The sequence below is a fragment of the Amblyomma americanum genome, chromosome 3, assembly GCF_052857255.1.
Source record: "Amblyomma americanum isolate KBUSLIRL-KWMA chromosome 3, ASM5285725v1, whole genome shotgun sequence".
Lineage (NCBI taxonomy): Eukaryota > Metazoa > Arthropoda > Arachnida > Ixodida > Ixodidae > Amblyomma > Amblyomma americanum.
This window is the reverse complement of record NC_135499.1, coordinates 106,535,774-106,555,448: the sequence shown is the minus strand read 5'-3', so window position 1 is coordinate 106,555,448 and position 19,675 is coordinate 106,535,774. Positions and strand designations below refer to the sequence as shown.

The following is a 19,675-nucleotide window of genomic DNA, read 5'->3' as shown; positions in this document are numbered from 1 at the left end:
CAAAAAAGGATATAGTGTAGAAGAAAGGATAGTAGGGAGAGATTGAAAGAAGCGTATTGTTATTGCAGATAAAGAGAAAGCACATGACTAAAAGAACAGCTTTTATTATCTCGTATACTGATTTGAGGTGACTTTGTAGGGACTCACGCCAGAGAGAGGGCAGGGAAGATGGGATTCCCGACTGAACGAAACGAAACAAAACAGGGACGAGAGCGTAGCGTCAGTCCGGTGACCGACGTTAAGGCAGGAGAACTTGTCTTCGTCTGGGCTGAAGGAGTGAGTATTGTAGAGATTGACGCAGGCAACAAATAAAAGAGAGGCCCCTGCCTCTGCGTCATCTTGTAAGAGATCTCAGTCAGGCAGAAGCAGTACGCATGGCTTGAGGCGTAGATGAAATTTCATGGATTCGCCACGACTCGGTAGTATCCGGTCAGACTTTTACCATAATAAGACAAGAATTTACTCTTAACTTGCAGTTCAGATTACACTAACAGCGCCAAAGAGAACGCATGTGTGCCTCAAGCGAGAACGGTCAAGACTTAATTCACCGCATGCGGTTCTGTACATATACCGCTCTGCGGGGTCGGTCTTTGCAGCATATCTAGCGCATGTTACTTTCGCTCGACTTCAAAACAATATGGTGCATGCAGCGTTGAGAACTGATGTAAGGCCAGCAGCGCAGATGATTACTTTACTAATTTTCTACACAGTGTAATGAAGAGAGGGGGAAAGAGAAATAACTTTAATTTGCACCCGTCAAAAAGGACGGAATCTGCCGTGCGGCTTATTGAAGGATCAGTGTGCTTTCTTTTTTTTTTTAGGGAAGGAAATGTCGCAGTAACTCTCTCACTTCTCGCTGGACACCTCAGCCGCGCTGTGAGGGAAGGAAGGAAAATAGGAGTGAAAGAAGGAGAAAGGGGTGCCAGAGTGGAAGGCTCTGGAATTATTTCGACCACGTGGGGCCTTTACCGTGCGCTGAAATAGCATACCAAGGGAGCTAGATAAAAGCATACATTCATGTTGCGGACAAGCATTGTTAGGAGAAATATTATACTCCTTTTCCTGTCGCCAAATGCGTGTAGTTTGTGCGTGCACATTGTAGTATAATCTGACCTTTATGAGTATCCGGTGAGTTTCACATTGGTCAACACAGAAATTTCTTTCTAAACCCGTGAAATATACGTCACTTCGGTCTATGCGAATCGGCTGCATGGCAAAGCGGATATTTGTTGCGTGATAGAGTGTAATGAAAAGAATAATTAAGTAATCTTAACTAATCAACTGTTTAATTTTCAGTTTTGTGGGCTAAATTGTACTGCGAAATTGAAGGCATCTAGCGTAGAAGGCGAGCCCAGTTATAAGATTTCTTAATTAGCATCATGGGTCGAAATATCGAACGCGAAAATATACTTTTGATAGCACGTCAAGTTGGCTTTGCCGCTTTGCAAAATTCTAAGATGGCGTTCCTGTGCGTGGTATTGTCACGGTAATCACGGCGACATCTACTTTTCGTAAACTCCGTCTGTATGTGTCGCAACGATGCCATTTTACCAATATTCAATGTGGGAAAGCGTCAACTTGAAAAGCGTTAAAAAGGGTTTTTTTCCCGCTCGATAGATACCGCAAACCACGATGCCGATTCTTTAAATTTTAAAAACTGTTTTCGACTTCTATTTTGAGTTCCTACAATTTAGCGAAGTAATCAAGTACTATAACAGCAAAATTAAAATGTCGGTTAGCTAATTATAGTTATTTAACCGCCTTTTTATTGCACTCGGTCACGTAAATAATGTCCACCCTACCATACAATCAGTCTGTGCAGAAACTTCTCTCAAGTATCTTTCCCGGTTTTTAAAAGAGAAAACTGTACTGAATAATTTTAAACCCCCGATATTCTGCGATATCTTTCCCAAATGACACTGGCGCCTTGGAAAGACCATGCAACATTAGTATGCTCTTGTTAACTTCTCGGCATATATTCTTCACCTCACCAGTTAAGAGATATGGGGACAGAGATATGCGAACTCCTCTGCGTACCCCGTGCAGTCGGTCCAATATAAATATTCCTCGACAGCGTTGTCTTCTTTATTTCATATATTCCTCGTTTGGCTGCTAACTTATTTCCTACCTATTTTCTACTCGTTGTTTGCTTGTTTTCTCCCCATAGCCCCGTAATTCACTGCAGGCTATCCGGCCGGACTGGTGAACCACTTTCGCCTTTCTCTTCCCTCCTTTCTATCCCTCTTCTCTCCTTCCTCTTTCGAGCCATTTTTCACGTACACCCAAAGGCTTGGCTTGGAGCTCTGTATACATAACATTGCACGCCACGCGATCTAGTCCTTAGTATATGACGCACCACAGGCTTTGAGCGGAGTCCTCTAAGGAAGTGCGCGAGGCGAGAATCAGCCTCATGTTCCAGCCATGCTTTGCTGTTTCTTTCCTTTTTTCATCGAGAGACTTTGTATAAGGGTCAGCGCCTTGATTCGCACGTCACTCAACTCTCCATTCGTTCGTTTCGTCTGCAGTCTTGTTTGGGTGATTTGTGCTGCTTGTACGATGCTTGAACACCAATTCCTGCTTTCCTCGTACTTGTCTAGAGCTAGACCATTCGCAGCAACATGCTTCAGACGTGGTGCTCTATAGTTGACGATCATCGGCCGGCCTAAAGTAGCCTGTCGGGCGCTTTATTCAACGCGAGAGTTTTTCACTCTAGGCCTTCGGAGCATGGGCATATATGGTCGACAAAAGAACCGCTGGAGCGGCGATTCTTTTACGCACACATGGCAGGCGAGCAGGGCTCCATAACGGTCCCGCGCGACTCTTATCAGATCAAGCCGCCCCTTGCTGTATATAGCGTGCTGCAGTGCCGCGCTTTTCAATCTGCTAATCGTGGTCCCCAGCGGCTCTGCTGTCACTGCCGCTTCATGAAATGAGTTTTACTCTTCTTATTTTTTAATCTTCTTTCACGCAGATGATGTTATAACGTATCCAACACAAACAAAGATTTCAAGCGCATTCTCTTTCGCCCATATGCCAGCGGCCGGCTCCAGCTTTCTTAGCGGCGAGGCTGCAAACAGCCCCCAAGGGCTTTCATTTTGGATTATTTACTCTATCTTGTCTACTTTTTTATATACGCGCCATCATTCCATCCCAAGCTATCGACGGTACCCTCAAGGCCTATTCGTAGTCATTATCAAGAATATCGCTTTATTTATTATCCACGCTTTTTCTCTTTTGGCTGTTCACTTTCCTCACGCCATCATCATCATCATCATCATCATCATCATCAGCCTGACTGCGCCCACTGCAGGAGAAAGGCCACTCCCGTATCTGTCTAAAACTGTCATGTGCCAGCTGCGGCCACTTCATCGCCGCAAACTTCACTCCATACGTGTCATTTCTTGACGAACTTGTGCAACTGATTTTACGGCGTGCTTTTGACGTCTATAAGCGCGCGAGTTACTCAGTGAAAAATTAAGAACCTTTTGGTATGTTGATCAATATAGACACCATAGAGAGATACAAACCTCCCAGGTCTTACATTAGCTGTAATATTCTTGAGCTTAAATTCCGCCTTCGCTATTTCCACGTACGTTGTAACGCAGACTCTACGCAAAAAAATGGTTTTGGCGAAAGAAAATAGCGCAGTACCTGTCTCACGTTACGCGCCGCAGTGGCTCAGTTTCTTCTTCCGGCCACAGTCGTGAAAGGACGCAGGATGTCTGGCTCTTCGCGAGCTGTGATAACGGCCGATGCTGGCTGCGGAACTACAGGATTGTTCTGCCGCCCCTGCGTACCGGAGAAGGACTGGAAAGAACGGTTGTTCTTCACTGCGACTCCGCTGGAAGGCCTTACAGGATTGAAGATTTCCGCCAGCCGATGATAGAAGCCGGCGTCATCGAACCGGTGGGAGGCATCGGAGCATACCAGATGTCGCACGTCTGGTTAGTAAACTTCCGCAGCGAAGAGGCCAAGAAAAAGCTGCTCGACGCCGAGTATATCACTGTTAAAGGGAAGACTTGCGTGGTTTTTGACCCTGAAAGGCACGAAGTGCGGCTGAAGGTGCATTGGTGCGCCTTCAACGTGAGCAACGAAACCCTGAGGCGGGCGTTCGCTGAGTACGGCGAAGTTAAAGAAGTCTCGGGCGATAAATGGAAGACCACCGGGTTTGCAAACGCTGACTCAACTACTCGAGTTGTGCGGCTGGTTCTACGAGAAGGTGCAAGCCTCGAGCGCATACCCCATCAGATGCGTATCAGGAATGGGACAGTGTTAGTCGTCGAGCCTGGGCGTGCGACGATATGTCGCCACTGCCGCAACACAGGCCACATTAGGCGTGACTGCAAGGTGCCCAAGTGTAGCCAGTGCCACGCGTACGGGCACGCAGAGGCTGAATGCATGAAGTCGTACGCCCGCGCGGCTGGACGAGGAACACTCGGCGAAAACAGTGAGCTGCATATGGACGAGGATGAAGCTGAGCAGGCCGCCTCCAACCCATTGCTCTAGACCCTAACGGCTGCATTGAAGCGCGACAACAAGGAAAACGACACGCCACCGACTGTTGAACCAACGCTCAGCCCACCCGAGTCGGCAGTCACGAACAAGGTTACCGAGCAACCGCAGGATATCCCACGCCCCGCTGAAAAAGGCAACGGGGAATCCATGGAGGTCGACCCCGCTGCTGCTAAACGGCGCCGCGACGACGTCGATGCAATGAGCCCGGAGCAAAGGCAACGTCTGCTACAAAGCCAGCGGGACGCCGGCGATGATAAAAAGCAGCGTGTCACCAGCGGGCAACGATCGTCGTCGCGTCCGCGCGACGACAATAAGTCCTAATAATGGCGGGGCGACACTACACGGCGCGACGTTGTGCGTACAAAGGTAAGGACCTTACTGGTGGCCTGGTCTTGCTAAGCGATGGCGGCTTTTGAAAGACGCCTCGTGGTAGCCACGCTCAATGTCAGAGGTCTTTCATCCAGGAGGAGGCAAAATCAGCTGTTACGACTCGTGACTGAGCAGGAATTGGATATTGTAGCGGTACAAGAAACCAAAATCGAGAGTCAAGAGCAGACCGATAGTATGGTGCGCCTGTTCAGCAGCCGATACCATGTTTTCGTGTCTCATGCGGTGGGTTCTTCGGCAGGGTGCATGCTATTGATCCGCCAGTCTCTGAAAGCGATTGGGGAAAGAGTTCAGACTTGCATTTTCGGTCGTTGGATTCTCTGTGACATGACATTTGCTGGTTTGCAATGGCGCATCATCTGTATCTACGCGCACGCTAACGTGGATGAGAGGCGAAAACTTTTTGAGTCAGTTGGAAACTATTGCGATACAGATCGTCTGGTCATCTGTCTTGGCGATTTCAGCTGCGTATGCATGGCACGCGACAGAACCAGTTCGACTCCCTATAGAGATGCGAGTGCTGCCTGTTTGAGTGACGTAACTGATCGCTGTCATCTCGAAGATGTTGGCGATTGTCTAGGGTGTGGTTCTGGCGTTCGTTTTACCCATTTCCAGGAAACGAGTCACGCACGTTTGGATCGGCCGTACGTATCTGCCGAACTGATACCATTCTGCGCCGAATACCTCGTACAAGCAGTGCCGTTTAGTGACGATTGTCATGTTGTCTTTCGTTTAGGGAAAAGAAAAGGAACGAAAAGCAACTTCGGGTGGGAAAACTGGAAACTTAATGAAAAGCTGCTGAAAGATAATATCTTTATGGAACGTGCAGCGTCGGCGATACGCGAACTGCAAATCGAGGACAATGAACTACTAGGGGTGAAGTGGGAAAGATTTAAGCAGGCAATGAAAATGACAGCTATTGAACGATCGTGCGATATAAAGCAAAAACAAAGAGTGAAGGAAAATATGCTTAGAGATGACTTGAGGTTTTTGACAGCGCAAGAGGGCGAGCAGCCAGGAGCATGCATCGAAGAAATTCGCTCCGTTAAGCGGAAACTAGAGACGACAGGTGCGGAGCGGTATCAAGGAGCGATCGTGAGGGCGAGGACACAACGCCTGATAGCGGGCGAAATGCCCACGAAACGTGCTCTCGGCTTGGAAAAGAGGCATGCCCACAGGAATGACATCCTGAAAATAGAGTGAAAGGTGTAATTTACTCCGATAAAGCAAACATAGAGAGGGCCTTTTATGAATACTATAGCGGGATTTTTGGTTACACGAAAGTAAGAACGGAAGACTTTAAAACCCATTCCCTGTCCTTAATGCCGAAGCTTAGTGATGAAACGAAAGAACAATTAGAAGTGGCTATTTCAACCGAAGAAGTGCGGAAAGCCATACAAGACCTCAACCCTGTATAGTCTCCGGGACCAGATGGGCTGGTAGCATCTCTCTATAAGGCATTCGAGAATGATTTTGCAGAAGTTCTGGCTGCGTTGTTTAATGAGGCTTATGACAAGTATATGCTTTCCCCGTCATTTCTAACAGCACACACAATTTTAATACCAAAAAGCGACGATGAAAGTAGACTTCGACAATTTACCGCTTACCGACCAATGTCACTGACGAATGTAGATTATAAGATCTTCACAAAACTTCTGGCTAAACGACTCCAAACTGCTATGCAAGAATTAGTAGGGCCACATCAGACCTGTAGTATTAAAGGTCGCACTATACAACAACATCCACACAGCCCGGTCTGTGCTCGAGTGTTGCGACGCCATGCTTGAAAGCATCGCAATGCTCCAGCTTGACCGAGAGAAAGCCTTTGACAGGGTGCCACATGACCTCTTGTTCTCTCTGTTAGAGCACGTGAATGTCGTATCAGTCATTTGCCATGGCGTACAGGGGATGCACGACGCGGTTGATAGTGAATAAAGGTGTGGGTGCGCGCATCCGAGTGCAACGCTCTGTGCGTCGAGGTTGCCCCCTGTCACCATTGCTGTTTTGTTTGTATATTGAACCCTTTTGTTTGAGCATAATTCAAAGCAGCAGCATTCATGGTTTTCGTCTGCATGCGGCCGAAATCCGCGTTCTGGCGTATGCAGATGACATTGCCGTATTTTGTGCCGACTACGAAAGCGTTCGTGTTGTGGTTGAAACTGTGAAGAACTTTTGTTCTGTGAGTGGGAGCGCTGTGAACTGGGCTAAATGTTTGGGATTCTGGCACGGCGATTGGCCCACAACGCCAACAATTTTCGCGAACATGCCTTGGACAGTAACCCCAGTAAAATATTTAGGAGTGCAACTGGAGAATTATCGCGACAGTGTGCCGTATTGGAAACGCGAAGTTGCTGAAACGCGTGAGAAGGCCGACAGGCTAAAAGGCTTCATTTGGTTTATTTTTGCGCGTGCCAAAATATGTAACATATTTTTTGGAACCAAGCTTTGGTACGTTATGCAAGCAATTCATTGTTCTCGAGTCAATGTGCAGAGGGTGCACCGGGTTTTTGCGGTGTTTGTGTGGGGAAGCACTTGGAAGCGGACACGGCGAACCAATCTGTTTCATCGTGTCCGCTCTGGACGAGTAGGTGTGGCGCATTTGTATCTGCGCCAGTTGGTGAAACGATTTATGTTCTTTCGGGACGTGAATGACCCCTTTCTGCGAACTGTTTGTCAAGTTAGGCTGGGTAGGGTCTTGCCAAATTTAGTTGTTAGTTCGGCGACTATGCAAGGGGGCATTTTCGGCTTCCTTAGAGAGGTGTGCATGGCATGTCGCGTCTTGCAAGAGCGATCTTCAATAGAATATCTGTCAGCTGTATCGCGAAACAAACTTAATAAGGACCTGGGTGTTGTATTTCTTCCGGTCCCATTGTACAGGTCGTTATACTGCGCAGGTTCATGGCAGACAGTTCTAAAACGAGTGAAAATCATGGCTGTACCAGGTGGAGTTAAAAGTTTCTTTTTTAAGCTCCGTACGAACACTCTCGAAGTCAAGACGTATCGACAAGAGAAGGGCTTTTTGTACCTTGGGGAAATCATTGTTTCATATGCCGAAAGCCAGAAACGATTGAACACGTCTTCATAGATTGTTGGGAAGCCTTTTTCTTTTGGGACATTCTACAACGCACGATTAAAAAAGACTTACCGGTGGATGCTTTCGGAATCAGATTTTTGCCTGTTGACAATGAAGACGGGGTTCCTTTCGACATGATCATGATATTGGGCCTGCACAGTATTTAGCGATCGAGGATGGCAGTCAGACATGCGTACATTGACGCGAGGCCGATAAGAGAGTATTTTCGTGAATCTGTTGGAATAATTATTGAAGGCCACAAGATACAAGACCCAGTGCCTGAGTGGCTTACAAGAATGGAAGCTTTGTTATACATGCGCGAATTTTAATGTGTTTAGTAACCCCAGTGCGGGTGACGTAATTTTATCATATGTGTTTTGTTGTTCGCGTGGATTGGTTTGTAAATGAAAAAAAGCCGCGGTGGCTCAGTGGTTAAGGCGCTCGTCTATTGAGCCGGAGTACCCGGGTTCTAACCCGACCGCGACGGCTGCATTTCGAAGGAGGCGAAACGCCAAAGGCGCCCGTGCGCTGCGCGATGTCAGTGTAAGTTAAAGATCCTCAGGTAGCCAAAATTATCCCGGAGCCCTCCATTACGGCACCTCTTTCTCTCTTTCTTCTTTCACTCCCTCCTTTATTCCTCTCCTCACGGCGCGGTTCAGATTATCTGATTTAATATCTGCTACGGGTCCCATTTGGACCCAAGATATTGAACTTATTTTTGGAAATGTGGCGGAGCTTGAAGCCTGCTTCACCTCCGCCTCATGTTGGCCCGGTATTCCCGGATCGGCCTCCGGGATCGGCCTGGGGCGTTATAGCGCGCGTCTTTTTTTTCCACTCTTTTCTCTCCTCTCTTTCAACTCTTCTACTTTCTGCACCTGACAGCGATTGTGGCTCGGCTTGAGCCAGTGGGCAGGTCCGTGTTCTTTCCTTTTCATTCTTCCTGTCAGCAACAGCAGCAGCAGCAGCGGTTCAGGTGTCGGCCGAGATGTGAGACAGATACTGCGCCATTTTCCTTTCCCTAACAACCAATTTTCAACTGTCTCACTTGGTTTTTGCTTTTTTAAGAAAGGAAATGGCGCAGTAATTGTCTCACATTTCGAAGGACTAGTTGCTAAACCAGTCGCCAAGAACATGCTGCCAGACAGGCACGACGCCCGCAGGAAAGCAAGGGCGCATGCCCTTGAGGAACAGTACGACAATGAACCACGAGCAATATACGTGGATGCAGCTCAACACATCCAAGGCGGAACATACGTGGCATGTATAGCCACTCCACAGTCAGCCCTCGTTAACGCCACAACCTTTCACGCTAGCTCTATACGCGAGGCAGAGGAAGTAGCTATCGCACTGGCCATCGCGGATCCCCGCACCAGAACTATTCTAAGCGACTATAAGAGCGCCATTCGAAATTTCGCCAAGAAATTGGTAAGTCCGCTTCCAATGCGAATTCTGCGCAACCGAACTATCGATCACAACATCAATCTCGTATGGGTTCCCGCTCAGGCGTGCAACTCCGGAAACGAAGGGATCGAACATCTAGCCCGAGGTTTAACCAACCCGGGGACGGGAGACCTCTCGGAAACGGACGCCCCCGCCGAGGCGCTTCGCTCGTACGCGGAGATTACGAACTTTTATCGCAAGCTTAGGTGCACGTATCCCACCCCTCACCCCGACTTGGACAGGGCGCAAGCCACGACATTCAGACGCCTACAAACAAAGGCTATTCCTAGCCCCTACCGGTTACGTTCAATCACAAACGATGAATATGACCCTGCATGCCCGCACTGCGGTGACGGGACGCACGCCACCCGAAACCGTATTTTATGGGAATGTGCTAGCAAACCCCCTCCGACGACGCTCTTGCCAGCTCCCTCGGCGGAGGAATGCGACAGCGGCTCTTGGCCAGTTCAAGGTAAAAAAAAACGCAGCTGGCCTTTATCACGCTAGCTCAAGAGGTCGCCCCCGACTGAAGGCCACCCTGGGCTCGCCCCAGCCTCAACTAATCCCTTCCATTTTGTGACAATAAAGTTCTAACCGCCACCACACCTCGATGGACACCCGAACCGCGTCGTAAGGGAAACGAGGAAGGTGGGAGTGAAACACGAAAGAAAGAAAGAAAGAAAGAAAGAAAGAAAGAAAGAAAGAAAGAAAGAAAGAAAAAGAAAGAAAGAAAGAAAGAAAGAAAGAAAGAAAGAAAGAAAGAAAAAGGAAGAAAGAGGTGCCGTAGTGGAGGTTTCCGGAATAATTTCGACTACCTGGGGATTTTGAACGTGCACTGATATCGTGCAGCGCAGGGGCGCTTTTGGGTTTGGTTTCCATCGAAACGCGGCCGCCGCGGCCGGGTTTCAACCCGGCTACCCCGGATCAGTAGCCGAGCGCCCACCAAAGAGTTCGCCTCGTATGCGGGAGGCGTTGGGTTCGACCGCGAACGCCTCGTGTACACGGCGGTGTCCCAATGCATACAAGCTTTTCCACGGCCCGATGCGCGGCTTCTCTAGGGTGAGATGCTCGGGTGAATGGGCCTCTGACCTCAGCTCGTACAGACCAAAGACACGTTAGCTACGGCGCGGTTTGGCCAAGCTACTTTTGATCCATGAAGGTCATCAGCAAATATGATGCAAAGAAGGTCGCATAGAAGCGCGCTGTTATATCGAGCAATACTTCGAGCAGTCGCTTGTTGCAGGGCTCTTCTTTCTTAATCGGTAGCACGGTGGAAGAATACCTGATCGGGAAGCGGGTACTCCACGCTACGCCTGCACACACAACATTAGAAAGTGCGTACATTCTGCGTGCAGTGCAGGTACAGTGTTGTTCAAAAGTTACCAGGCCACAGGGTCTGCTTTTCTTCTGTATATCCTGGCAATTAAGATGCCGATGAGCCTATCAAGGTAGTCAGAGGTCATAACGGTACTTCTTGTATTATGTACATGTATTTTGAGCTTCGCGGGTGTCGTAACTGTCTGACTATACTGCTCAAAAGAAGACCTTGTGACCTAGGCACTTTTGACGACCCTGTACATGGCACGTACCATCATCTGCATTCGCAGATGGTCAGATCACTGAAACAGAAATGACCCGCGCACTATCAGCTGCGCCACCTACGCAAGACGCGGAATAGCTGTGCGTATAGCATTAATAAAATAGATACGCGGATGAACGTGGCTTTCTTCAAGCCAAAGGTGGTTTATGTGATTAAATTGTTCCCGCTAATCATCTAAACTGAGAAGAAAGTACGGAGTCTGAGAAATTGGAGGGTACACTTAAGCTCCGCCTTGAGGGTATGGCGCGATAGTGTAATGGATTAATGGTCATATATGCAGAAGGTCATCATCTACTTTACATTCACAGATCCCTCGGAGTCATCATACTCCTCCTGGCGCAGTGGTGCAGCGGTTAAGCGATGCGCCGCTGCTCTGCGATGGCAGGCGCTCCCAGCGGTGGGCCTTGTGGGGCCCTGGTTTCACTTCCCTAGTGACCAATCATTAATTTAACTACCACCTGCCATGGTGGGCAGGTTGTGATGACGCCGCAAGGTCTCGTGACCTAGGTGGGCCGCCTGCCTCCTAGGTTGCTCTCTGGGAACCACCTGCCAGAGTCATACGCGTGATTTCTCGCTCACAACGCCAACAACGCCGACGCCAGATTTTGTGGGTAACGGGACCTTAACACTATCTCGTTAACCAGGAGTAATAATAATAATAATAATTGGTTTTTGAGGAAAGGAAATGGCGCAGTATCTGTCTCATATCCTTTTGCATACACAGGACTTTGCTCCTGTTTTGGGACGTCAAAGAACAGGGTCTAAAACGATTAGGCATGTTCGTTTCTCGGATATTAGAGCACTGTGTGCTTACACATTCTTCGTGTCGCCTGTCAGGTTTCGGTTACCTTTGATGCCTGCTTAGCAAAGCTTGGTCCTCAAAATGTGAAAAGCGTGGAGGTCTGGACTTCTTCGATAACTTCTGGTACGGGCGAGCTTGAGCGCCGTGATTGAATTTTTGCATTTCCAGAAGTGGCCCGGCAGCGGCGAAATGCCCGCGTTAACGTCTGTGACCGCGAATTGGAGGCTTCTGATTGCAGCTGGTCATTAGTACGTTTGACCGGGAGAAAACTTCTGGTCCTTCCGTGTTGTCCTTTGGCCATTTCCGGTCGATGATTACGTTTCGCGACCTTATTGACGGTAAATAGGCCTGGCCGCTATGCAGGCAATTTCGCGTTCGCCCTGAGTGAGTGAAAATTACGGAGGCCACTTAAGATTTCTTACTTGCTTTGGATGCGAAATCATTGTTTTTATTCCTGTTCAGCGTACGCCCCGTACTTACTTCACAAGTGGTCTCTTTCCAGACACGAAACACTTATCCACCACAGGTGCCCCCACTGCCAAGAACACCGTAGAGTAGGTCTACAACATTTCATATGGACTTGCCCGTCTTTCTCGCGATGGAGACGGAACATTCAGCACATACCACATGACCACCCTAGCGCAACGGATGTCATCAAGTACCGCAGTACAACATGCATGCGGTATATAGTGCGGGCGGCCTGCTTCGAATAGTGTGGGAGAGGTCGACTGAGTTACGACGAGCATATTTGAAGGCTACGAAAACGACACACAAGAAGTTGCTGCTGAGCCTATATACACCCCCATCGCTCCTAAATCCCTGGCAGTGGCTGAGAGCCATCCTTTCCTTGTAATAAAGATTTTATTCATTCATTCTTGTTTTTTTTGTATTTATTTTTAATTATTTATCTTCATTTCTAATGACGCACCTACTCATCAGCATACACTCGCAAGGCAACGCATGCACTAGGTTGACCTTTGTTCGCCAAGAAACAACGCGGCTTTGTGGCCTGGTTGCGTGCTCGCCTCGCAGTCTGGAAGCCCTGGGCTCAATTCCCCACACTGTCGGAAGAAATTTTATTTGTGTTTGATGCCACGGTGACGTCGTCTGGGCATCTTGAGACCACTGCTTCTGGTCAACGCCGACGGCGAATGGTTTCATTGCCGATGAGCCATAAGGTGCTTTCGCATTAAAAACTTTATTGTCGCAAAGCAGTTGTCCCAGCGAAGGTGGGGCTCTGAACAGCTGAACACCTGAGCCGGTGGAGTAGGAGGAGAAGGCTGTGGGAAAACTAAAGGCGCGGTGAGTGTCTCGCTGTGTGTGAATCCCTGAATCACGTTGTATCGTATAGGTATGGACACACTTCTTAAAGCGCTTCTAAACAGAAGTGATTGAAATTGAAGTCACTAGATACGTTTTAAACTTGAATTGAAGTAACGGCGCCAGAAAAAAAAACCAATCAGGATGTGAAAAGCGCAGTAACTGTCTCACTTCTTTGTCGACACATCAACCACGCCGTGAGGGAAGGGAAGAAGGTGTAAATGAAAGAAGAAAGAGTGAACGAGGCGCCGCAGTGGAGGGCTCCGGAGAGAGAGAGAGAAATAACTTTGTTTGACCAGGGGATTTGGAATTCCTAGGTCCCTGGGTCACCGCATAACCGCACTGCACTATACGTTTACGAGTGCATGAAGTTCCTTGACGTGGTCAGCCCGTCACAGGCGATCTGCCTGGCCAGGTCAATCAAGCACATTAGGGTCTCTCATTCGTCCCAAGTGGTCAGGAGCTTTGGGCCCCGCGGGGGAGGGTCCGCACGGCATTCAAGGAGAATGCGGGTAACAGTAGCGTGGGGATGGGTGCACTGGATACAGGAGGGAGTGTATGCTCCCGGGTGGATGTGGGAGAGCAAATAGGGGGAGGGAAGAAAGCGTGTCTGAAAGCGGCGCCATAATATTCGGTGGCAACTGTCAAGGGATCGGTGGGTGGGGGGTATAGCTGTCGTTAGGTGCGATGTGCCTGGGTCAGCTGGTTGAGGGAGTGCACGCGCTCCCGGGAAGAGCCCGACTCCAATTCCGCCGCCGCCCGGTGCAATTTCGTCCTAGAGTCACTGGGTAAGTTTTACATCTCCTGTGGGCCTTTAGAGTGCACTGACATCGCATAGCACACGCGCGCCTTTTAACGCGACAGCGTTAAGTGCCCCGTTACGCAGGAAATCTGGCGTCGGCGTTGTGAGCGAAAATTATTAGCCAGGGTTTAACTCCGATTAAACCGATGTGTGACGTCCGAAGGCACGGTGACGTAAATGGGGACGCTGCAAGTGACACCATAGACACGAAATAGCGCAAATCTCAAAGCCGTGAACTTGTTTTTCAGGTGTGGCTTGGACCAAATTTTTGGAAATGACCTTGGTCAAATTTGAAGGTCGCCATCCTGTCGGGCACGGTCAGGTTTTTTTATTATTATTATTGAAAGAGCTTTATTTCTCGACAAAGCGAGGGGAGACTATAGGTGTGAGAACCCAGAGAGCCTGACAAAGGCCCCAGCCCCATTCTGTAGTTAGTTCGAGTTGTGGTGAAAGGGCATTCAAATGCATACACATAAAAGGTGCGTCTCGAACACCAGAACCCAATTATCGTAACAAAAATTATTGTAATATATCATATATGTTGGTTGCCTTAATCAAAACAGAAAACACACTCGCTGTAATAAAAATACAATGTATGTACACTTCTTGTGAGGAGGTTATGGTACATCGATTTTGGTCCAGATCGGCCAAGGTCAAATTTCGGGGGTGACCAGGGCCAAATTTTGACAATGGCCCGGGCTAAATTTGGAAGTCGTCATTGTGTCGGGCATGTTCAGTTATGGTCAGGCATCGATTTTGGTCCAAATCGTGCAAGGTCAGATTTCGAGGGTGACCCGGGCGAAATTCTTGCCGCTTGGTGTCGCAGTTGCTATGGCAACGAGCGATGCACAAGCAAGATGCAAGATGCACAAGCAAGATTTTTGCTCAGATTTAACAATCGTATGAGTGCTTAAAATTTCGCACATGGGGATCATTAACGTACACGCACATCGCACAGCACACGGGCGCCTTCTGCGTTTCGCCTCCATCGAAACGCGGCCGACGCGGCCGGGTTCGAATCCGGGTACTCCAGCTCAATAGAAGAGCGCTCTAACCACTGAGCCACCGTGGAGGGTAACGCTTTTTTTTTCTATGGAGGCGAAGTGCAAAAGGCGTCCGAAACGCGGCACATGCAACACGGTGAATGGAAACGCGCAATAACTACCACACCCTCGTCCGCCAATCCACCGGCAGTGCAACGATTACTGCCATTATCACTGCGACGACCATTTGGTCGTAATACCTAGATTCGCCTTTGGTATTTTTCTCTCTCGGCGGACACCTGTGAACTCTGCCGTGAGGGGAAGCAAAAATTTAAAGGAGGCAGAGAAGAAGGAACGCCGTATAGCGTATACAGGACTAGCTGCATTTTAGCTATTTTCGCGCGGTTCATTAACGTGATCTGGCATCGCTCAGCATAAACCCCTAGAAATCTCCCGATGGTCGAAACTTATTCTCAGGCCTCCTCCAATAGCGCTTTCTAGCTGCTTCATTTCGATTGAGGCGTAGTACATTAATGCCAGTGCAGCCGCCTCGGTGGCAGAGCGGTTACGGCGCTCGGCTGCTGGCCCAAAAGACGCGGGCTCGATCCCGGCGGCGGCGGTCGAATTTCGATAGAGGCGAAATTCTAGAGGCCCGTGTACTGTGCGATGTCAGTGCACGTTAAAGAACCCCAGGTGGTCGAAATCTCCGGAGCCCTTCACTACGGCGTCTCTCATAGCCTGAGTCGCTTTGGGACGTTAAACCACCATAAACCTTATACCATAAACGCCAGTGCGCTGACATTATGGTTCACGTTAAAGAACCGCAGGTGCCCGAAATCGATGTGGAGTCTTCGATCATATATATATATATCCTACAGGTCACCGTGTGACTTATATCGTAAAAATTCATTAATTCACTCGAAAGGTATATACCAGTGACAGCGGGAATGTGCGGGAAAGAGCCTGCGAAAATTTCCGATAGCCCATTACCACTTGACAGTCAGCCGTAAGATAAAGAAGTGTAGTTGAGGCATGCAGCACACACTGCGATGGTTGCTGATAAATAGCATCCCGCGGTACATCAAACCGCAATAGCATCTTATTGTTAGATAATCATTTAATGTCGATATGTTCACTAATATTTCCCTTGATGAACTGTAAGCGTTACATAAGGAGGAACAGATTGGTTTGGTAGGGCAACAGGGATTAATAAAAGCGAATGGGGCTATGTTTGCGCATTTACTTTTTTCCTCTTTTTCCTTTTTTTTTTGCGGTGTTCTTTATTGCTGATGTCTTTGTGTCAAGTTGTGTTGTATGTATGGGTAAACATATATACGATTCACCATGTAAACTAAAAATTTCATTACATTGCACTTTATTTTCATGTATGCTCATGTTTGACTTGTGTTTGTATTCTCTTATCGCAGCCATTTCTTTTTAATCTTTATTTCTAACCACTGCAGCATGTCGTTGCACACTGTTTGCCATGTATTGGGGTACGGGCCTTAGTCAAACCTTCTTCTGGCTTTTTGCCCGTGCACCAAACATCCCTGAGATGTTGAATAAACATTGCATTGTATTGTATTGCATTGTATTGTATTGTAAATTGAAATTTTAATTATTCGCATAATATATTATCATCTGTGCATGGAGCGTTGTCATTACGATGGCTATTGGAGTAGTAAAGAATGAGTTGCTAAAGCACATACCTGGCGCCGCGGTTGGCGGCTAAAACACCCCCTCACCCCACAATATAATCATATGCAAATTCTGCCCTCAGCCAGCCAGCCACATGACGTGGGGTTGCTCAAATCTCCCAAAAATACATAGCAGTATCGAAAATGTGGAGCAGTGGGAGCTACTCAGGATGCGCAGCCCAGACGTGTAAGCGGCAGCACAAGGGCACCCTTCCCCCCATCACCAACAGCAAGGCTGACCTGTGACCGCTAATGCGTGGCATAGTGGTTTAGGCGGGAAGGAGGTCGGAGGGTATGTTTAATAATGGGCGGTGTGATTTTGGCTTATGCCAAAATGCGTGTCGGAGGCGGGAGATTGCACGGCGCGATTCGACCGTTGGGAGGCAGAGGAACTGTTTGAGGACGGCGACGCTTGTTTCTTTCGAGTAACAGGTAGTCATAAAGCGAGCGGCACGGTATTAGTCTGAATCCATTCCGACGATTCGGGATCCAGTTTGCTTCGCTGAAAACTGCATGAGAACACTGCACGCTATCGCCGCAGCCGACCACCCCACCCTCGTGTGTAACTGCCACTCTCTCCCGCTGCGCATTGCATGTTGTCGTCTTCATCAGCATCTACCCGCCGCGGTGGCTCAATGGTTTGGGCGCTCGGCTAGCGAGCCGGAGTCCCCGGGTTCGAAGCCGACCGCGGTGGCAGCGTTTCGATGGAGGCCAAAAGCAAAATGCGCCCGTGTGCTGTGCGATGGTCAGAACTGTTGTGGAGCCTTCCACTACGGCACCTCAATCTTTTTCATCTTTCACTCGCACCTCCCTCCCTTCTCTCAAGGCGCGGTTGAGGTGTCCACCGAGAAGTGAGACAGTTACTGTGTCGTTCTCTGCCCGATCAACTACCATCTGTGCGTCATGGATGGAGGACACAAAGCTATCGCAATGCCTGCCACTACCACTCAGGTCCCCAATCACCGCTTTCACTGATCTTTGCCTCAAGCCTGACCATGGAACCCTAGCCTCGAACCAAAAGCGAAATGAAACCCAACGTGCTAGCGCACATACTTCGCATTTGGCCGAGTAAGCTAAATCGGCTGTGCTTTTTTTTCTTCTTTTTTATTGGTTCTCAAGTCGTATTGTGCAACGTCAGTCCTATCTAGGCCGTAATTGGGCCAATAGTATCTTTAAATAAAAAAGGACTAAAATACCATTCAGGGAGAGGGGGATGGAGGGATTTTAATGAGAAAAAAAATAGAAAAAGCTCGTAGGTCGGCCTAGAGAAGAGCCATCGGAGAAACAAAAATGGCGCCCGGAAAAAAAATGAACGTCGCAAACAAAATAATGAGCGAAGGAGAAGCCGACGCCCAGACAGCACTCCCTCACGTTCTGCACGACTGGGATGTTCCCCACGGCTTAACGCGAAACTGGCTGCCGAGGGAAAAAAACGGTGGAATTCCTCTGAGGGGGCCAACGCGTGCACGAAAGAGAAGCGTGAGGGGGTGAAATAGTATACGCATGGAGCGGAGAAATGGAACTTAAATGGAACACCAAATGTATAGTCGACCTTTTTTCCTAGTCATTCCCGCTGCCTATTGAGTATCGAGAAATTAGTTGTTGCTCTCCAGGAGTGTAAATTGAGAACGGCAAACAGCCACAGCCCATCTCCAGAATAACTAATGATTATGGTACTGCGAAACGCATCTCCTCTACAACTTCGTGACGAGCAAGTGATTGCAATGCTAAAGCCAATCGTGAATGCCATGCGTGTGCTGCTTTCCGGCATGCACATGCCAGCTGCACAGAATGCACTGCAGATGCTGGATTTGTTGAATCCAGTGCTTTCAGCTGTCCAATACCTGGCACAACGCATCCCCCAGCCTCATCCTTCCGAGAAGTCCAATGCTTACGTTGTCATCAACATTATCAGCCGCAAGGGCAAGAAGCCTTTCTTGACACTGAAATGTCAGCGCTGCCTTGTGATGGAAGGCCCTCGATCTGTTCCATTCAGGTTGCAGCAGTCGGCTGCCCTCAAGGTGTGCAGGCTACAGCTGCGGCGACCTGTGACTTACACTGCTTGTGTCATTGCCTGTCCTGCTTGCTACGGAACGCATTTCTCTACTTCTTCTTATTCTTTTATGCCCCCCCCCCCTCATCCCTCTTCCCTAGTGCAGGGCAGCCAACCGAAACATTTTACTGGTTAAACTCCCTGCCGTTCCTCTACCACTTCTGTCTCTCTCTCTCTCTCTCTGGTGCGTTGTTTTTGTTTTGTTGTTTTTTTACGCGAGAGCGTTAGTACCTCCATGTCGGGGAAAAAAAAACTTGCAGGCGTCGGCGTTGGCGATCGTTCGAAGCCTCGCAGCTCCGGCCGCTCCGACAACCCATTGGTAGGCCGCGTAGGTCACGTGACCTTGTGGCGTCATCACAACCTGCCCACCGGATTGTGAGCAAACTGTCCACCGTGACAATTCATTTAATGAATAGTCGCGAGAGGTTGCTCGGGAAGAGCAACCTGGGTTGCACAAGCCCCACCGATGGAAGCATCCGCCATCGCAAGGCAGCAGGGCGTCCCTTAACCGCTGCACCCCTGCGCCAAGTGGTATGAGGACTCCCGGGGAAGTCGAGAATTTCCATCCGCGCGTATGTGGGCATTAACCCATCAACGCTGTCGCGTCACACGCTTAAGGCGGAGCTTAAGTGCCCCTTCAATTTTTTTTGTTGCAGATTTTTCTTACGACCCGCCTCGGTGGCTCAGTGGTTAGGGCGCTCGACTACTGATCCGGAGTTCCCGGGTTCGAACCCGACCGCGGCGGCTGCATTTTTATGGAGGCAACACGCTAAGGCGCCCGTGTGCTGTGCGATGTCAGTGCACGTTAAAGATACCCAGGTGAATAATTGGTTTTTGGTGGAAAGGAAATGGCGCAGTATCTGTCTCATATATCGTTGGACACCTGAACCGCGCCGTAAGGGAAGGGATAAAGGAGGGAGTGAAAGAAGAAAGGAAGAAAGAGGTGCCGTAGTGGAGGGCTCCGGAATAATTTCGACCACCTGGGGATCTTTAACGTGCACTG

The 19,675-nt window shown here is 48.9% G+C and overlaps 2 protein-coding genes across 8 annotated transcripts in view; both read left to right on the top strand.

Moving 5' to 3' along the window:
- The window catches only part of CASK (peripheral plasma membrane protein CASK), a 663,473-nt gene that overhangs the window by 576,588 nt on the left and 67,210 nt on the right, over positions 1–19,675 (top strand). The gene's annotated exons all lie outside the window — the stretch shown is intronic.
- Positions 1,458–4,506, top strand: LOC144126363 (uncharacterized). The gene is made up of 2 exons (XM_077660422.1): positions 1,458–1,486; positions 3,702–4,506. The coding sequence occupies exons 1-2, from the start codon at positions 1,458–1,460 to the stop codon at positions 4,504–4,506; spliced, it is 834 nt and encodes a 277-aa protein (XP_077516548.1).